Genomic DNA, 20,631 nt, shown 5'->3' with positions numbered 1-20,631 from the left:
GATGGTTTAATTTATGAATATATTTTATGCACTCTAAATTATTATTTGGGAAATAATTTCAGAATCTAGAGATTCCTCCATTGTGCTCAACTCAGGATTTTTCATGCATCCATTCCGCTCTCATGGTTTGAAGCAAGTCTATAACTGTAATTTTTCAAGATGTCAGGAAGATATCTCCTTATATTTCCTTTCCAGGTGATGAAACTCTAATAAACATGCAAATGCTTCCATCCTTGATTTGAAAACAGTATTTCCAGGCATTCTTATGGCACAGCTGAATTTGATCAACATCAGTGAAGCATGAGATTTATTCTATTCCTATGTCAGATTTGGTAACCAGATAAAAGGGTATCATATTAGGCTCACTATGTAATCAAACACAAAAGGATCCAATAATATTTTCAAGAAAACTTCTACTTCTGCAGTATTCAAAGAACAAGAAAACTTTTACCTAGATAGCCTTTCATCAAATAACCAGGGACATCGGCATCTTGGAATTCAGTAGGCCAACTTTGAAGGGCTAAGCCAGTTATCCACCAGCACGATATATAAATACCAAATGATCAAATACCATTAAATTATCTCATAGCATCAGTACACCTGTTGAATTTCAAAGACAACATTTTCTATAGCAGTGGGAAGTTGTTTAATTGGACCCAACATACAATCAGAATCATGTTCAGTGTGCAACTACTCTATTCACCATTTTCCACAACTATGGAAGTATAAAGGCTTTACAAGAATCAGTAACTGCTGGCACGATGACAGCGGCACCAGAAGGCAGTCCCTCCACTCCTGCCTCGAGCAACAGCTATTTCCTCGTCAATGTAAAACCAGATGAAGAATGGATCTTCGGTGCTGGGTTCTCTCCCATCTTTTCCCCCAAATGGTATCTCAATAGGGTTAAAAGGTCCAATTTTTATCCGTACGCGCTCAAATATGAAAGCAAGTATTCTCTTCTTCCATGTAAACCTGCCTTCAAATGTTAAATATCCAATTGGGCCCAGATAAATTCCATTCTCAATTCTCAATGCCTGAAAGAATATGTTAATTAAGAAAGTTAATGGAAGTAACATAAAATGCTTTTTGCTACCTTCTATGTTGCTCAATTGTTGAAGGTAAGCCATCAAAACCACCTGGACAGTTATACAACATAATACACAGCGAGCTATCTTTGTTTGTTGTGTCCCTAGAATAAACAGCAAGGAAATGGGATTGTGGCCAAACGAAATGAGAGTCAATTTGATCCAGACTTTTCAACTAAAAACGAACTTTAAAAGTCAGTTTTACAATATTTAAGTTATGCCCATAATTGAACATGGAATTCATATATCCTTCTCTGCTGCTATCAATTGTATTGAGCTCTTCTATAAAGAGGAACCATGGAGAAGTGCAACATAAATAATGTTCATGCTTTGATTTTTCCCGAGGAAATCATTCTTCCAGAAGCATATGCACATGCTTCGAGCTCAAGTTAGAAAGAGGCATTTGCTGCTGCAGGATAAGTGTTAACTCCCCCTAAATTAAGAAACCCAACACTTTCACTTCAAACTTTTCTCCAGAACACTAACAGTATTGAAAGTGGTCCAATTTTGGAAGCCATTGTTCCTTAAAGTTAACGTAGAAATAAAGCATGATGATGCAGCAACTTTCAATTTTTTTCCTTCTACCCATGAAAAGCTTCTGGCTTATTGCCAAAAAACAAAAATTCAGCAACAGGACATGAAAAGGCTTACAGCAGCATCAAACCTCTGAACAGCTGTAAGAGGGAAATATCTACCACCCTCTAAACGTTTCTGCAGGACAGCAGAGATACTGATTAGCACTGATTGTCCGTGACAAAGTCAAGATATGAATAAGATTGTAAAGATTAAGAGCAATCAGAAGATGAAGGGGATTCAGTTTAACCTGAGCAGTGAAAATAAGCATCCAAGTTCTCCCAGGGGATTTTGACCCACCAAGAGTCTCAAGAAATGCTGAGGGATCAAGATTTGCCTTCTCTATAATGGAGAGAGCAGACAAAACCTCCTCAGTCGCAACCCGTCTTGTTTTAGCAGCATTCTTGAGCAATTTCACACACTCCTCTACTTCCTTAACAACAACACATGGTTTACACAAATTACCCAAAAGAAACAGTGAGGAGGCAACCGGCAAAGAATGAACTGAATACTACAATTGGTCTCAATCACCATTTGACAATACAACCAGGCTACTTGTTAGGATCAAATCATGCACATCACACACACAGAAATTAAGAGAAAAGAGAATGCAGAAATTTAACACGGATCAGACTCATCAAACCAACTCTACTATCTCACAACTGTGAAATACATCCACCCAATATATTTTCTGTACGTAGAAAACTACAAACACCCCCCCCCCCCAACAAAACTGGAAACCATCCCAATTCTCTGTTCTCATGCCTTCACATAACTAACTGGTTAAACAGTTCAAATTCAATAATCCAATTGGAAAAATCAACTAATAAAGTCCTATAATGGGTCTCAATCACCACTTTCACACTCTAATCAAGGCACTAAGCAAGAACGTTACGATTGATAAAAGATACCCCGAAAGACATTAAAGAAAGAAAAGGAAAGCGTCAAATTCAACAGTTCAATTGACAAAAGGGAAGCAATTACCTTCTTCGGTTGTTCTAGTTCCTGAACAAGTAGAGAACTATCCGTGTCTTGGCCTGCCTCATCAATGGTAGCTCTGATTTTTTCCGTAGAGAGCCTGAGATGGTCGGCTGTTGAGGTTTTGAGGTGACGGTGGGTTTGGAGGGGCAGAATCGAGGGTTTAAGGAAAGAGGGAGAACGATTAGGGAAAAGAAAAGAGGATTTGGGTGAGAAAATGTAAGTTCTGGAGGCTGCTGGTGACCCCATTGCCATTGCTGAGTCTGGATTTCAGCTGGGTTGCTTAGACGCTCTGCTCTTCATGTGGATGCTATTTGTTCATCGATTAACAGTCTGATCCACTTAAGAATATTTCTATCAAATTTCACATATTAAATATTTTGGTTTGGATTATATTATTTTATTGATTCTTCTAGACTTATTTTTGTTGATAAAATTTATTTTATTCACTTGTAAAAATTATGTATCTTTTTTAAAAAAAATATTTGATTATATTTAAATTTAGTAATAAATTTATAATTAAAAATTTTAGAAAACAAAATCATACAATCTCCAAAGCTAATGATTAATCAATAACCCTTCTTCCTAAGATCAAATGAACCCAACAATGATCATGTGACGTTGGTTGTGTTGTTTTAGAATAATGGTTTTTTTTACTAATAGTTGGACTTTAAGTGTGGATCTAAGACCAAGCCCTAAGGAAAATCTACAAAAATAAAAATTGGATATAATATAAAATAAAAAAATAATATTTTTTTGAAAAGTAGAAAATTAAAATACAGAAAAATGTGTAAATAAAAAATATAAATACTTTTTATAAATATAATTTTATTATTCATAAATAATAATTTAATAATTAAAAAATAATTTAAATAAATAAAATAATTAAACATATTACAATTTATAAAAATTGCTCCATTCCATCATTATTCTCTTTCTATATATATATATATATATGTAAATATACATTCACAAAATCAAATGTATAAACAATATGTCTTCTCGGCCCATTTAAAAGATCCCATCTCAACCAATTAGGTGGCTTGACCTAGATCATTTTTTCAGCAACTATATATATATATATATATATGAATGATAGGTTTTTTGGCCTATGTTACACGAAAACGAGAATGAGAAATGTTTTCAATAAGAAATAGAAACGTGAAAACGGATGTTTTTTTAAAAAAATAAGAAAAACACATATGATATGACATAAAAATAAAAAATAATATTTTTTTCAAAAGTAAGAAATAAAAATCCATGAGTAACGTATGAATAAAAATATATATATTTATACATAAGGGTATTTTTATAAATTTAATATAAAAATAAATATAAATTTCATAATACATTCAGATAAACATAAATGTAAAGTTTTAATATTTATGAACTATGTTTTACTAATAAACAAATAATAAATTTAAAAAAAAATAAAATTATCTCTAAACTCTTCATGGATAAGAAAATATTTTCAAATCAAAAACATATTTTTTATATTTTTTTAATATTACGAAATAGTCTCAAAATATTTTTAAAATTATAGAAATAACTCAAAAATATTTTTATTATTTCTTAGTTTTTTAGTATAAAAAATATTTTAAAAATATCAAAACAACACTCCTAAAATATTTTCATGCATAATAATTTCTTGCATCCAAAGATAAAAATGTTGGTAACTATGAATTAAGGGATTGGGCTCATAGTTGAGCCCAGCTCAAGAGGAAAATTAAGTGCCCACACGTGAAAGCCTCTGTATATACTGCGGCCTCATTTTCACGCCATTTGTCTTCTTCCCATTCTGCAAATCACCTCTCTCTCTCTCTCTTATTTTCTTCGGCGATTTCTTAATCTTTCACGTTCTCTTTGTAATTTCTCTGTTTCTGATTCCGCCATTGACGGATTGGAGCAACTCGCATTGTTCTTCCCGTTTCCGGATACCGAGAGTATTCCCCACGAATCTCTCCCATTTCAGATCTCCTCGGCACCGATCACCGCCGATTTCATTGCTCGTTGGACTCGATTTTGCTAGAGATGCCGGTCGAGCGTTTCAGGCTAAGATTCTACGGACGCTGTTCGGCACTTCAGGTATCTAATTTCTTCTTCAATCTTATACTGTGATTCATCAGCATTGTGATTTGGCTCCGTTGGAGTCTCTACCGCTTTCACCATTCGAACAGACGCGGTGATTCTCGATTTCTTGAGATTTTCGATTTGTGATCTAGTTTTTATGTGATTATTTAAGTAGCTGGAATCTCTCGGTCTAATGAGCGTTGTTTCTGTTATTAGCGTTGCAAGAAGATTAAGAAAATGATTGAAATCTGGTTTGAATTTATCCAATTTAAGCCAGAAGCATTCTCAGTCTGTGTTCTTTCATTATCTGTATTGATATTTGAAGTTGTGATCAGTTGAAGTTTTAGATGGATTAAACACTGTGAGTGAATTCTTTTGGCCGAGGAAAGCCTCGGTAATTTAGCAATAGCTTTGGAAAATCTTCATTTGTCTAGGTTCTCATGGTTTGGTTGAATCTTGGCGACTTTAGTAATTTAGAGATGTTAATACTACTGAAAGAGAGAGAAGTTCAGTTTATATCTGAGGACTGGGATGTAACCATCATTAAAGTATGAATATAAATATATATTTATACTAGCAATACCATGTGTAAATGAGTTATTTTAAATGGTATAAGGGGATAATATATTATAATAATTAATAATAATACAAGTGAATTTAGGAATTTTTTAGAATTATATTATCATATTATTGAATTCTGTTTATTAAATATCTCTATATCAATATGACTAGACATGAGAACATAAATATTAATATAACTTGACTTAGGTTATGGTGTCCACATTAGTTAATATTAAAAATCTAGAGATGTATTGACTATCTTAGTGAAAGATCACTATAAATAATACAAAAATTAGGATATTAAGTAATTTTATTTATATATTGATTATTGTGAGAATTATTTCGATTATGTTATTAATTGTATATAAGAGTTGATATTCATTCTAAGATAGAATGTACTTAGTTTTTGGTTATATTTTTATTAGACGATGCTTAATCTTATATTTTTTTTTAGATATGTCAGTTTATTATTTATGTTTAATGCATTATTTGTCTTGCAACACGAACTGTTTTCATTCCACTGGAGAAGTCAATGCATTATTTGTCTTGTTACATGAACTATTTTCATTCAATTGGAAAAAATAAATATTTTCATATGATTGCATGATGTCCCTTGGATATACTTGTTAAACATAATTCATTTATGACCATATTTGTTTCTATTACATATCATTATTTATATATTTTATATATACGAGATAGTTACTTAGAAATCTAAATATTCATAATAAAGATTTTGTGAACATTGGCGCACCTTATATTATGACATTAGTGATTATTTATCTCAACTTATATTCTAGTTTTTACGATATATGGGTGGTTATGCTATCACCTCTAGGTAGCTTAATTGACTTTTGTTTCTTCTAATTAATCTTGACTGGCATATTTGCTACATTGTATTATTTTTAATCTAATACTATTCCATATATTGTTATATATGTCATTTATTTCATAGCATGTGTTCTGCATTCTTCTCTAATGAATATTATGTATGTGTTGTATTATTTGTGTTACTTGCTAGTCACTCATGACCCCTCATTCCCGTAACCTTTTCTAAGATATTTGTATCTGAATTTTCATTCTACATTTTCGTATGGGTTCCTGTTACCTTGACTACCTATACTCCTATCTTGTACGGCACACTCCGTGAGGTTTCATTATATTCTTGATTTTTGAATTCTTTAAAACGCTAATTTCTCTATCAGATACTTGAATAAATGACTTTTTTTTTGTTAATTCAGTTATTTAAGATATATTGTTGAAGTGTCTAAAACTTTTATAAAATCATTGTACACGTGATTTGTTGATTTCAAGACCAACTTGACATCTGATCAACGCCAATAATGAAACCCTACTTTTTGGATTATGACATCTGATACAATTACTGAATTGTAAAATCACAATGCACACACAACTCTTTAACAACCCAATTCCATATTTCCTTCATAATAAAACGTGTGATCACCAAAAACTTATACTAAAAATCTATTTAAAAATAACTAAACCCACTAGTTTTCCCACTTATATAAAAATATTTTATATATAAAAAGGGCAAACACTAAAATATCTAAAAACATTTTTAAGTTTTTTATTTCAACTTTACAATTCGACATATCTTAATATATTTTAAAAATCATAATATTTATTTTTGAAAATTTAAAAAATACTAAAAAAAGTTTCACAATTTATAATATAAATTTAAAGAAATTAAAATTTCATTTTAATGAAAAAATATCCATTCAATAAAAATTAAATTAAAATTAAAAACCTAAAATATTTTCTACACCTACATAAGCCCCAAGATTTTAAATATATTTTAATTTTCATGTCAAAATAAAAAATACTTTCTTTTTTTTATTATTATAACAAAAATAAAAATATTTAACTTCAGACCAAGCAGAGCCTTAATTGCACTTTTTTGCTTTAACCAAATGTGGTGCAACCTTTTAGACTTAATAAAAAAACTTTTAAATCAATTTATATGTAAACTACACCCAAATTTTCAAATTCTAAATTATAAAAATGTTTATTTCAAAATTGATCTCTTGTTTATTGGGACAGTACACTTTCAAAATCTTTATATCATAATTGTTTTTTAAAAAAATCCTAGAAAAAAAAGGATTTGGTTGTAATTTTGGCCAAGGATGAATAAAAAACACTTTATACTAAAAAAAATGAAAATCATGAAAAAAAAAAAAAAAAAAGAACTAGGCCAAACTAAATGTGATTTTCTTTAAATCTTCACTTAAAAAGGCCATTATTCAACAAAAACCCCTATCAAGTCCCAGGAGGGGTATAAAACACTACATACAAGCTTTATGTTAAAAATATGTTACGAATGCAACAATTACAAATACACAATGCTGGATGCCACAAACACCACAAGAGGAGCTCTACCATCAGGGGCGAATCTACATGTGAGCTGCCCTGAGCTGCAGCCCACAAAAAAAATTAATTAGATAGGCTAAAATTTTTAATTGTTTGGTAATAGCCCACCTCAAATTCACCCCGGCCCACCCTCAGCCCAGTCCACTTCCCCTCTGGAAACCCTTCTCTTCTCCATTTCTTCTTCCTCTCTCGACCTCTCTCTCACCCTTGTCACCTCTCGCTCTCTACCTCCTCTCTCTTTCTCGTCCGGCGTCCGCTCGCGCTGGCACTCGCTCTCTGCCTCTCTCTTTCTCGCGCTCGCCCTCGGCCCCTCGCTCTCTGCATCTCTCTCACTCACCCTCAGCCTCTCTTACTCTTGCTCGCGCTCACCCTCAGCCCCTCACTCTCTTCATCTCTATTGCTCTCGCTCGTCCTCGACCGATGGCCCCTCTCCCTCGCCTCTCACTTGCCCAGTTGCCCTCGCTCTCTGCCTCTCTTGCTCTCGCTCGCCCTCACCCTTTTCTCTTGCTCTCGCTCTTGCCGACCCTAGCTGCTGCGACGCTGCCTCTCGGGTCTCGGCTTTCGCCCTCTTGCTAGCCTCGACACCCTCTTGACCTTGCCCTTGCTCACTACCTCTGCTTCATTCGATTGAGAGCTAGGTAACTTTTTTATTTATTTATTTTTGTCATATTTTTTTTTACTTGTTTATACTTGATTTGTTGTTGATTGATTCATTGAAACTGCTGTTTTTTTTTTTAGCAAGTTATAAGTGATTTTTTTGCTAATTTTGTGACTACTGCATTCAGTTAGGATTAGGAATACAATTGTCAATTATTACATTAACTTTTTAAAATTTCAGCCCCCAACCTAAATTCCTAGATCCGCTCCTGTCTACCATTGTATGCTTATATCACGGAAAGCATGTATTCAGTAGCCTTCCTAGTTTGTTCGCCGGGAAAAATTCGGCCCCTGCCTTGGCTCATCTGTCAAATAAGCAGTTATCACCAACTTCAAAATTTATGTGGGCAAGAAATTGGTAAATGAAAAAGAGCAGAAAACATCCATATCCTAAGCCATTTCTGACCAAGACAAATGTGTCCATTAGATATTGCAGCACTCTATTCCAGGAAAGCAATATCAGTGTCAAACGACACCAAGCAAACAAGACTTTCCACTGTCCCGACAAACTAGATCTTTTTCTACCTCCAAGCGCCAAAAGATAACTTGGTCAAAAGTAGTAATTCTTGTGAAGGTTGTTTGTGCAAGAAAGTTTGGCAAATCTAACTCGCAACCTTTTTTATCCAATTTATGTCACAGTTTACTGCTTGACTCTCCTCTGGTTTTGAGTTTAGTGGGTTTCCCCAAAGCTCATCCTCACTTGGAATTCTTCGGCTGCAAAAGGGAGGCTTGCGTACTTTGATTGGGCGGAATTTTGCCTTCTGGTGCTAGATGGTAAGTCCTAGTGAACCCATCTTTGAGCTACTACATAGATTTTTGTTGATTAGTAGTATGCAGTCCCCCCCCCCCCCCCCCCCCCCCCCCCCCCCGGGTTACCTCACTATAATCCCATATTTACTTAACAGAGGAAAGAAAAGTTAAAAATTGACTTCTGCATCATACCAAATTCAATATAAACCAAGACATTGGGGTGTTTATGACAAGGATAAAGTAGGGCCACTCTAAACCAAATCTATCAAGTTATAAATAGCAGCTTATGGGTACAATGGATGATAGCAAAAAATTTGAATTTTCAAGATATCTTACCTCACACCAAAATTGTTCATAAACTACAAGTTACAGATCGGTAACTTTTCCCACTGCAACAGTTTTCCCTGTAGAATATGGCAATACTTGTGAATGAGCAGTGTGATTTGATGAAATAAAGTCAATTAAAAATACAAAAGATAAGTGGGAAGATAATGCAATTAACAAAAAGGCTATGTCTGTCTGTCACCTTCGGTACGAAGAGTGAACCTTCCAAGCTGTGCAAAATCAGAGAACTTCTCCACACATATCACATCATTCACCTGGTAAGCACGTTTTACAAGTGAAGAAAATACACCAAGTATCACTGACCACAAGGATTTGGAACGCTTGCTTCATAAACGAAATAAAGATTTAATTAATATACAGTAGAAAAGAAAATTAAAAGGGTGCTGGTGTGTATAACAAAGATTTTCCAGTGTCATTTAATAAAACCTGGATAGTTGAAGCATACTTATTTCCTGAATTAATGAGCAAAAATTTATCTACATGCAGTGCAAAGGATTACAGGAGGAATTAGGGGTCACAGCTAGAAGTTTGCTTGAAGATGCTTCTTAACCATTTTTTAATATCATTGAATAGAAACGAACCTGGATGCGGCATACAACAACAGCACCATTTTTAACAAAGAGAACCTTCTTTTTCATTGGCTTTCTTGTTTTTGGATCAATCTGTTGTAACAATTCAACAATTTCACACTCCTCCACAACAGAGTGAATATGCAATACAGCCTTGTACCCAGCAGTAAAAATGGCCTGCAACAGCAGCAATCCATTTTTTGAGTTACAACAACAATAATCACAAGCCTTAATCCTGCTAGGTGGGGACTTCTTGAGTTATATAAAAATAAATAAATAAAAGGAAAGGAAAGGATCTATTTCAACAAACTAATAAAGATAGAGAGAGGGGAGCCAAAAAAATAGTGGACTACATCTACATACGTTTTCCAGCAACTCAAGAATCTGTAACTGGGCAACAAACTCAGATACTGCAGGTATTGGCTTTGCTGGATGAAAGGAAAGAAGTCCATAAAGTAGTTAGAGATCACTCAGAAAAAATACAACAACATACCAAACCTTTATCCACCATGGGATTTTTTGTGAAGTTTAATTGGTTACCCAGATCAGCGTATATCATTTACTACACAACAGTCAACAGAGATAATTTTAAGCATATGTGAAAACAGTATATATGACTTACCTGGACTTAATTCAGAGTATCAAAAATAAAGGCCACAGCTTTTTGTAGGCCCACCAATTTAGGGCGATAAGAAGCATATTCATAACATATTCAATAACACATGTCTACCCACATTAACTCCAGTTTATACCCACAGAATCTATAGCACTAACCACTTTACATAATACATGTCTACATGACATTCTAGATTCCGCCCAGTACAAAGAAATCTAAGGAACCACACCCAGTGTAATGACAACATAAGTAACAACGTTTCAAGAAACTTACCAATACTAGACAAGACAAAACCAGATAATATGTCGTCCTCTTCAATCCCCAATAATCTAATCCTTAGATTCTCACCGGGTCCAGCACACCTAACTTTGTTGTCTTCAATGTATACAGCAACAACTTTCACCTGAGCCTGAAAAAGAAATTATAAACTCGTCAAACATAATTACACAAAACTAAAGAACTCAAAAGAAGTAAGTACAATAAATATTATAAATAAATTAGAAGGAAATGAGAGTTGAGAGGAATCACCTTATTTGGCATGACCAATAAGTTGTCACCCTCATGCACGCTACCAGACTCTACTTTCCCCATGACAACAGTTCCCATGTCCTTAAATTTGTCAATGATAGGCAACCTACAATGTTAAATATATATATATATATATATATTCCAAGTGACAACGTAAATATTTGTCTTATAATTACATATAACAATTTAGTCAAAACTAATATAATAGGAGAAAACAAGTCCCTGAAACATGTGCAATTATTCTAATTTTCAAGCCAGAAGCAATATAAATGGCCTAAATTTTTCAGAAATTGACAAGTCTGTTTAAGAAGAACTACTGAGCCATATTTTACAGCAATTCCCACCACTCAGCAGGAATACAGAAAATAAAGAACAAGAAACTTAAAAATTGAAAGCACTCCCTGAGAGACTAGAATCCCCACACTACATTCAGTAGTCCCCCTGGGACAAATCAGAAAAAGAAAATTAGAAACAAAATATTGAACATGATTGCCATTTGTTAGAAATCTGGAAACCTTTCCTTATTGTTAAAGTTTCCTTTTTAGGATAAGATTCTGCTTTCCTATTTGTATTGTTTCCCTTATTTTTCCTTCCTTGATTGAGTTGACTACTCTTTAATTATTTGGGATCAGTTACCTAAATCAGGATCCACTCTTGTATTTAATCTCTAGTGTACAGTGTACAGATATATACAAGAGAATGTAGAGCAGTATTCTTTCCCAAGTGGTATCAGAGCCACCATCCTTGGACTCTCTCACAATCAGTCCTTCCTACTGATAATTGGCCTTACTGCCAGCTATTTTCCCCTTCTCTACGCCTTCTGCACCCTTTCTGTCTGACCCTACCTGCACCTTTCTTCCCCATTGTCCAATGATGAGTGACTCAGGAAGTACCACCTCCATATCAACCGGGCCTGTTTCGCAGCATTCATTGAATGGAGAACTTCCGAATATGAGAGAATATCAACTTGATGGAAAGAATTGTATTCAGTGGTCATAAATTGTGAAGACACATCTCAAAGGGAGAGGAAAGCTTAGCCACTTGGAGGGAACTGGACCTACCGAAAAAGGATCCCAAATTTCAAAGCTTGGGATGAAGAAGATTCCATGATAATGTCATGGTTATGGGGCTCAATGCGAAATCAGCAAAAACTGTATGTTTCTTCCCACTGCCCGAGAAATTTGGAGACTGTTTGTCAGTCATGCTCCAAAGTTCAAGAAGCAGCAGTTATATTTGAACTCTAGGATAGATTTCAATGACAAAACAAGGTACTCTTTCAGTCACAGAATACCACAATGTCATGAAGGGACTTTGGCTAGAATTAGACCAAAACTATATGGAGAAGGATTGGAACATACAGATGACATGCTCAACAGATTCTACTATTCTTCAAAGCTATATGGAGAAGGATCGGAAAATTCAGTTCCTGGCAGGTTTGACAGTAGACTTTGATCAGGTATGGGGTTCAAATACTAGGAAAAGGGCGGCTACCATCATTAATTGAAGTTTTTGCTATTGCAAGAACTGAAGAGAGTCAGTGAACAGTTATGCGTGAGACCCTACAAACAGAAGGGTCAGCCATGATATCAAAGGGGGACAAGGACAGTAGTAGCCTTGGACAACCCTGAAGGTCAGATTCAGCAAAAACATCGAATCCAGATGGGGTGTGGTGTACTTACTGCAAGAAGCCATGACATACAAGAGAGAACTGCTACAAACTCCATGGAAGATCCTAAGTTCTCAATCAGATTAAGGGTCAACAGCAACCTCAAGCCAATCTAACAAATAGGGAAGGAACTCCCTCTCAAGAGCAGCCAAAGTCTGAACCTTTGCAAAGGGAAGAACTTGAAAAAATCAGGGCCTTTCTTGACTCTCTCTGAAGCCTTCTAATGTGTGCTTATTAGCTCAATCAGGTGAGTGCCTAATCTCTGAAAACTCTATAAAGTCTCAACTTATCATGGCTCAGGGGTTCTTGACTCAGGAGCAATTGATCATAAGACATATGACCCAACCTGTTTTGACACGTACAAACCTTTCCTTGGTAATAGAAGAATCGTTATTGTTGATGGATCTTCTGTTACAGTTGCCGGCCAAGAACATATAAGTCTTAAGTCCTCAACCCACCCTAAAGATATTCTTCATGTCCCTAAGCTCTCTACCAACCTTCTCTCCGTCCGTCAACTCACCAAAATTTACCTTGCAAAGTGATTTTTTCTACTAACCAATGTGTTTTTTCAGGACCTGAGAACGGGGAGGATGATTGGATCTGCTATGGAACGAAATGAACTCTACGACCTTGAGGATTCTAGCAAGTCTGGTTGAGGTGATGCTCGATTGCTAATCTCTAAAGCTCCTAGTGCTTCCTTCAACTCCTCCCGTCTTTCAAACTCATTTGAAATTTGGCTTCAACATTTTATGCTAGGACATCCTCTGCTTAGCTTACTCAAGAAGATGTTTCCTTCACTTTTCCAGCATGTTGAAATTGAGAATTTTCATTGTGATATTTGTGAACTTGCTAAACATCTTCGTGTTTCCTTTCCTTTGCACAATCAAAGAGCTCCTAAACCTTTCTTTGTGGATCCATAGTGAGGTGTGGGGACCATCAAAGGTTGCCAATCTTACTAAGACTAGATGGTTTGTGTAATTTATTAATGATTGTACTAAAACTACATGGTTTCTTATGAAAGAGAAATCAAAGGTTAGTTCCATTTTTCAGCACTTCACAAAATGATCACCACTCAGTTTGGGATATCAATCAAGATGATTAGGTCTGGTAATGGAAGAGAATATTTTAATCAAACTCTTACACATTTTCTTAAAAATGAAGGAATCATCCACGAATCCTCGTGTTGATACCCCCAACAAAATAGGGTTGCTAAAAGAAAAAACAAACATCTTCTCAATATCACTTGTGCTAGTGTTAGTACCCTAATGCTAAATTTAAATAACATCTAGCAATTGTAATTATGGGACTAATGATGTAATTCTTGCAAATGTAATAAAATATGTTTTCATAATTTAAGGTCATATCTTCATTCATACATCTCCAACCAATATATGAATGAGTCCCTAGATTTCCTGATAAAGGTCTTATTCTTAAGTGTTAAGAATATGTGACAAAAGATCTTTGTATTAAGGATATCTTAAAGTTAATTCCCAGTCCTTAGATTTCTCAGAAAAATGACTATGATTAATCAAGTACAGACTGGCACATGGGATACTACATTTGATTAATATGAGATACTAATGATAAAGGATGGCGAGTTATATGCCATAATCCATGTGATGGATATAGTAGACATGTGGGTAGATGTTAGTTGAACATCTACTGAATGTGACGCATGTGATAAATCACATGGCAAATAGGATCTATTAGCTATCATAGGCCTCGATTGTGTTACCGGTTCTTAGATTGGAGGCAACACAATTATCTTATATGTCAATGCCAAGGATTTTCCCTTACTAAGAATCATCTGGTTACCAGGTGAAAAATGCACTATGTGGTCTCTGTGCAGTAGTCTATGGAGGCAGGTGATTGCTAATGGAATCCATCGACCTTCGGTGTGAGGTGAACATCCTATGCACTCAGTGGTGGTTTTGATTGTAGAAACCCCTAACTAGGGTACACTTGATTGAAAAGTGTTATCGATGTCGGACAGAGTTTCGATGTGTCATCTCTATCACACCATATTGATTCTTGGCATAGTTATCGAGTTAGGGAGTTTGATCAGTCCATGACTCTTATTCAATCGGAATGTTAGTCGATAGAGGGATTATAGTACATGGAAATCAAAAGCCCTAATAGGTTGTTAAGAAAGTTAGACTTTATTACTGATAGAATTGCCATGATATAATATTAGTTGTCACTCAGGGCCTTTTGGGATACATCTAGGGGATGGAGAAATCCTCGTTGTAGATCAAAATATTTGGTCAGCATCAAAGAGTTTGACGTGTCTCGATTGCTACTTAGTAGTGAATCTAGAAGGTCACACACATATCCATGTGTAGTGGTTGACTAAGCGATGAAAGTTGTAATCATCATTAAGAGTTAATGATATCATTGTTAAGAGTTAGCGGATCGGGTTCAATGATTAAACCAAAATGAGCAATTATCAAGAGTTGACAGACATGCCGTTAAGAGTTAACAAGGGCCTCAATTTCATCATGAGATGATGAAAGGGTCATTAAGAATTAATGACAGGCCTAGATACAATTTGTAGAAACTTGACACAAACAGTCGACAGTCCCTTAGAAGCTATCGACTGTTCATGCCAAGCAGTCGACAGTTCCTTAGAACAGTTGACCGTTTCTGTTGTAGAGGGTCGTGAATCTCACAACCCGTTTTCTCGATTTTGCTTTGGATGGAAAAGAAGCCGGTGGGGAGAATGATTAAGGGGATAGAATATGTTCTTTATGATGTGGGCTTGTCTCCCACTTGTCCCCTCTCTCGTTGGCTATTGACCGATTATTGAGCATATTAGGGTTTCTATGGCTTCAAATATAAGTGAAGAAGAAGAAGAAAAGAAAAGAGCTTGCAGTTGCATTTGATGTTTGGCCATTCTCTCGGCCAGTGCTTCTTCTCTTCCTTCTTCCAGAGCTTACAACCCTTCCTATTGCTCTCCTTCTTGCTCCACTCATTTCTTGATTGCTAGAGTAGCAATCTCATCCAAATAGATTGTCTATCGGATTGGGATATTTTTCTTTGAGCCCATTTCCAGCTTGAATCACCAACAAGAAGTCTCGCTAGCACATAGGCATTCTTGTTGGTTTCACCTACTATTAGGAGTGTGGACCTACTAGGGCCCTTGTAGTTTTACGGGTCGAATTAGTCATCCGAAGGAGTGTTTGGGAGCAAGTCATTGCTGCCACAGGAAGGATTCCAGTCCCTATATCATATTTGAAACTGCTGTGAGGTATACCCTCTTACCCCTATGGTGTGGTTTCAATTGTAATGCATATGATCGTTTGATATCCAGTCTTGGAAGGTGATTCTCGCTTTTATTTTCACTGCATTTGTATGGTTTTTCGAAAAAGTTTTGAAAACCGATAAAACCCTTACATTGATACACTAAAAGTTGGCATTCCCTTTCAACTTGTACCCTTCTATTCCACACTCATGTCGCTAAACATTTTTGGAGGGAAGCTCTTTTGATAGCTGCCTACCTCGTCAACATGTATGGTCTTATCCGAATTCTCTCAAGATTTCTTCCGTCATCACCAAATCCCTCCTAGAGTCTTTCATTACATTGCATTTGTTCATCTACATAACCAAAACCACAATAAACATGATCCTTGAGCTCTACAATGTATCTTCATTGGGTACTCTCCTACTCAAAAAGGCTATAAATGTTGTCACCCATAGACCTGCAGAGTCTTTGTTACCAAGTCCCACATCGAAAGTTTAGGCTCTTGATGTGGAGTTTATAACCTCTTGAGCACCCTCCCCTTGACAACTAACTTTTGAGGGTGAGTTCTGCCCGAGGGTTGTAATAGTAAAGAGGGTATTTTCATCTCTAAAAGGAAATACACTTTAGATTTATTAAAGGAAACATGCAAACTTGCCTGTAAATCTACCAATACTCCATTAGAGCCAAACTAGAAGTATAAAGAAGAAGATGGAGGAAAAAATCAAGTGGATAGAGGAGGATAATAGCGTTTAGTAGGAAAACTAATTTACCTATCACTCACCCTGACATTCCATGTGCCATGTGTGTGGTAATCCAATTCATGCATTCACCCACTAGTAAATACCTTAATGTTGTATGTCACATTCTTAGGTATCTTAAGAAAACACTTGGAAGAGGGTTGTTATTCAAAAAGAATGAGAACAAAGGAATTATGGGGTGTCTAGATGCAGATTGAGTTGGCTTTATTGAGAATAGCAGGTTTACATCCGGTTATTGCACAAAAGTATGGAGTAATCTAATTACATGGAGAATGAAGAAGTAGAATGTGGTTGCTAGTGTAGAAGCAAAGTATCGAGCTATTGCTCAAGGTGTTTGTGAGGTTATCTAGCTTGAGAAACTAATGAAGGATGCAAATATACCTATATCTACTCCAATAAGGCTGTACAATAACAACAAATCGACAATAAGCATTGTGAATAATCTAGTGTAGCATGACCAAATGAAACATGTGAGGATTGATCGACACTTTATCAAACAAGAAATTGAAGATGGAGGTATTAGTCTTTCCTATACTCCCATTAAATCTCAAGAAGCAGATATCCTTACAAAGGCTACGTCAAGACAAGGGTTTGAATCGATTAGAGGCAATCTAGGAATGATAGATATCTATTCACCAGCTCGAGGGAGAGTGTTGAAGGAGATAAAGATGAAAAACATAAGTTCAAGTTGCTGTTACTATTGACAAAAATCAGGAGATAATGTTGTTAAAGAAGAAGTGTTAAGGAGTGTTTCAAACTAAAGAGATAAGGTGGTTCAAGAACAGTCATTCAAGTTCAAATACTGCCCTAGTTAACTGTAACATTTAAATATTGTTTGAATTTGTTTTCTTGTATTTTTATCCCTGTATTTTAGGAGCTACCATAGGCAAGCTCATGTATATATATCCATCTGAAGCTCAATACAACTTGAGAAAACAGTTTGAATTGTTAGTCTCCAAAATACCCAAGTTAATTCTCCTATTCAAGTTGTTTGAATTTGTTCATATTTAATCTCTACTGTACAGTGTACAGATATAGAAACAAATATAGAGCAGTATTCTTTTCCAAACCATTCATAGAGAGACAAGTGAAGTGGCAAAAATATCAGGAAACCTAGTGGCCAATGGTCAGAGATGAGAGAAGGTAGGGGCAAGTATTATCATGAAACTTGAACAGCTAAAGGCTCTTACCTAAATGGACCATTAGGATCACGTACAGGAACTTCAACAGCATCAAGGGCTTCAAAAAGGCATGGTCCATTCCACCACGAACAGACACTTCTATCTACTCTAGTTTTCATATTCACACCAATAAGTCCGGATATTGGAAGAAACTGCACATCTGAATGTTAAAAGAAGGCAAATAAGAAAAATATCAGCATCCAAGAATATATTAACTCATAACCCCCAAAGAAATTAACTGAAAATAAACGATTATAGACTATTTTGTTAAGATAATTCCAGGGGTAATATATATATATATACAGAGAGAGAGAGAGAGAGAGAGATGTTTCTACCATGAGCAATCCCAAAAAATGCAGTCATTCTGCCATGAAATAGTAAATTAATGTGTAGATAAACCGAAAATAGCTCCCAGAAAAAACACCAGTTTTCCTTATTAAATATTAAGCAGTCATTTTTACCTCAACCTTTTGGCCTTAAACAAATGGTCTAAATATTAAAACCTCGTATAAACAAATTTATAATGTGATTTGCCAATTTCCTAATATGTCCACATTCATCATTTCATTTAGCTTCTGTACAGTAGGGGCACTTCTAGTTTGTATCCTGCATTTATCAATTATGGCTTTGAATACCTTTCCAAGTATTCATGTAAACCGAGTCATGAACTCCAAGGTATATTTCTATTGCAAGAAAAATATACTGAATTTTGTTTATGAAGCTACAGGTACTGGGCAACAGCATGCTTGCATAGTAACCGTTTAAACTGAAGAAGCAAGGGATTGTTTGTTTATTTTATACAGCCAGCTCAATACTCATAATAACAGTAATAGTGAATCGACAATATTACAGGAACCAGCATACAAGATTACAACAGCACTCAATTTTTATCTCTATGGTTCATTTGCATCATGCTTTTCTTTCGGTATATTGCAGGGACAAAGACCCATAGGACAAGAGGCATGGGGGAATCTAACCCATGATCTAAGCCATGGGCTGGGATGCCACTTACCACAGGCCAAACTATGTTGCTATATTTGCATTCATGTCACACCATTTACACAGGGCATACCCAGTGGACAAATCCAAGAAAGACACCATAATTTGGTAGAGATGTTAGATAAAGAGGCAAGAGAAAACAAAAAAGAAATCTGAGATATCCAGAAATGATGAAGCCACAATTATTGTAAGTCTACAACAGTAAACACTACAGATAATAGTTGTGGATATTGATTGTATCAATTCCAGCCCGTATGTAATGAAGAAGGTACATAATTAAACATATTCTGTACCAGCAGTCCATACCAAGTTGTACAGAATATCCATACCGAGTTGTACAGAATATTGCTAGTTTTAAAAATTTATATTTTTTTATAATTAGATTTATAACATGATAATATTTTTATTTATCTCCTTTTGATCCAAAAAAGGATTCTACATCATTCTCTTTATAATTTATATATGTGTATATTTTATTTTTGACATAAAATATATCTTCCAAAATTTAATTGTTAGGAAATATAAATATTTTTTTATCATTCTTAAATGGGACCAGAATTTTACAGGAAAAAAAAAAAACCTCTTAAGCCATGAGCTAAAGTTGATCAAGATTAATACTGTTGAATATATACTTCTAGGTAAAACAATAGAAATATATTGAAAATACAAATATAAATCCTAAACCAGAAGATACCACTACCGAAGGAAAATTAAATTGCAATAAATGAAACGCTGAGTAGAAAGATTGACAGCTCACAAAAAATTGCACGGCACCTAAAGGGATTCTTTTAATCTATTACCGCTAGAAATTAATAATTCATAAAATTTTTCAGTTAAACATGAAAGACTGCCAACTTAATAGAACAACATCAGAACATGTACAAAATCAATGCCAATATTTAACATATTGAGGAAGTCACATTCAGAAACAAACTTACAGGTAGAAAGCACTACTATAAACGTAATAATAATAATCATCATTTACCTTTCTTCACATTGTAACCAGATGATTTTAGGAAGGGTATCATCTTAGACTCAATTTCATCATACCTGGAGAGAACACATGTTAAATTAAAAGATAAAAATAAGAAAAACTGTCTTACTTGTCCACTAAAAAAAGGAATCAGACAAAGCACCTTTCTTTTGACCAGTTCACAGTAGGATCATCCATTTTATTTACAACAACAAGCAGCTTAGAGACACCCAATGTCTTTGCTAGTTGCACATGTTCACGGGTCTGTCCACCTCTTTCATATCCAGTTTCAAATTCACCTTTCCTGGCAGATATCACCTGAGCGAGTGCAAGCATGAGAGAGAGATCCACCCAAGTCCACACTGGATTAGTGAAGTTTTTGTATTAGCTAACTTACTAGTACACCAATGTCCGCCTGAGATGCTCCACTGATCATATTCGGTACATAACTTTTGTGACCCTAGTATATAAAGACAGAACTTTGAATTAAAACACACACACACACACAAAAAGGCTGAAAATGATCTATTGCGGCCACGAAATTGGTAACCAATCAAGAAAATTAACTGATGCATGGACCTTTATCTTCCCCATCCTAGGAAAAAATGTCAAAATTATCCACCATACAGCTGAACTCTTGGGCCCATAAAAAATGGCTTAAATGTATATGGACGAGGTCATATTTTGGATCCT

General features: G+C 35.2%; 2 protein-coding genes across 12 annotated transcripts in view; both read right to left on the bottom strand.

Moving 5' to 3' along the window:
• Nucleotides 1-547: 547 nt before the first annotated feature.
• Nucleotides 548-2,979, bottom strand: LOC127792878 (uncharacterized). Its single transcript, XM_052323508.1, has 4 exons — nt 2,643-2,979; nt 1,909-2,091; nt 1,737-1,796; nt 548-1,034 (listed from the first exon to the last, which is right to left on the bottom strand). The coding sequence occupies exons 1-4, from the start codon at nt 2,889-2,891 to the stop codon at nt 744-746; spliced, it is 783 nt and encodes a 260-aa protein (XP_052179468.1). The 5' UTR covers nt 2,892-2,979; the 3' UTR covers nt 548-743.
• A 4,496-nt stretch (nt 2,980-7,475) lies between these two features.
• The window catches only part of LOC127792875 (uncharacterized), a 30,808-nt gene continuing 17,652 nt past the window's right edge, over nt 7,476-20,631 (bottom strand). For 8 of the 11 annotated variants that reach the window (XM_052323503.1, XM_052323502.1, XM_052323496.1 and 5 more), the window contains 11 exons: nt 20,336-20,398; nt 20,102-20,256; nt 19,951-20,015; nt 17,976-18,126; nt 11,121-11,226; nt 10,866-11,001; nt 10,340-10,404; nt 9,989-10,153; nt 9,589-9,661; nt 9,399-9,466; nt 7,476-8,617 (listed from right to left, as the gene is read on the bottom strand). In XM_052323503.1, the coding sequence (XP_052179463.1) occupies nt 9,429-9,466; nt 9,589-9,661; nt 9,989-10,153; nt 10,340-10,404; nt 10,866-11,001; nt 11,121-11,226; nt 17,976-18,126; nt 19,951-20,015; nt 20,102-20,256; nt 20,336-20,398 (1,017 nt within the window). In that variant the 3' untranslated portion in view covers nt 7,476-8,617; nt 9,399-9,428. Of the gene's footprint in view, nt 8,618-9,179; nt 9,467-9,588; nt 9,662-9,951; nt 10,154-10,339; nt 10,405-10,865; nt 11,002-11,120; nt 11,227-17,975; nt 18,127-19,950; nt 20,016-20,101; nt 20,257-20,335; nt 20,399-20,631 lie in introns of those variants that run through there. The other 3 variants (XM_052323497.1, XR_008021228.1, XM_052323506.1) reach the window with 3 other exon arrangements.

Source organism: Diospyros lotus, unplaced genomic scaffold (genome assembly GCF_014633365.1).
Source record: "Diospyros lotus cultivar Yz01 unplaced genomic scaffold, ASM1463336v1 superscaf1, whole genome shotgun sequence".
Classification (NCBI taxonomy): domain Eukaryota; kingdom Viridiplantae; phylum Streptophyta; class Magnoliopsida; order Ericales; family Ebenaceae; genus Diospyros; species Diospyros lotus.
This window is presented reverse-complemented; position numbering and strand designations above follow the sequence as displayed.

Excerpts from the sequence above, each read along its gene's own strand:
- LOC127792878 (XM_052323508.1), bottom strand. The coding sequence starts at position 2,891 with ATGGCAATGGGGTCACCAGCAGCCTCCAGAACTTACATTTTCTCACCC. Across the intron at positions 2,092-2,642 it reads AACTAGAACAACCGAAGAAG|GAAGTAGAGGAGTGTGTGAA; the intron begins GTAATTGCTTCC and ends GTTGTTGTTAAG. Across the intron at positions 1,035-1,736 it reads TTCAGAGGTTTGATGCTGCT|GCATTGAGAATTGAGAATGG; the intron begins GTAAGCCTTTTC and ends ATATTCTTTCAG.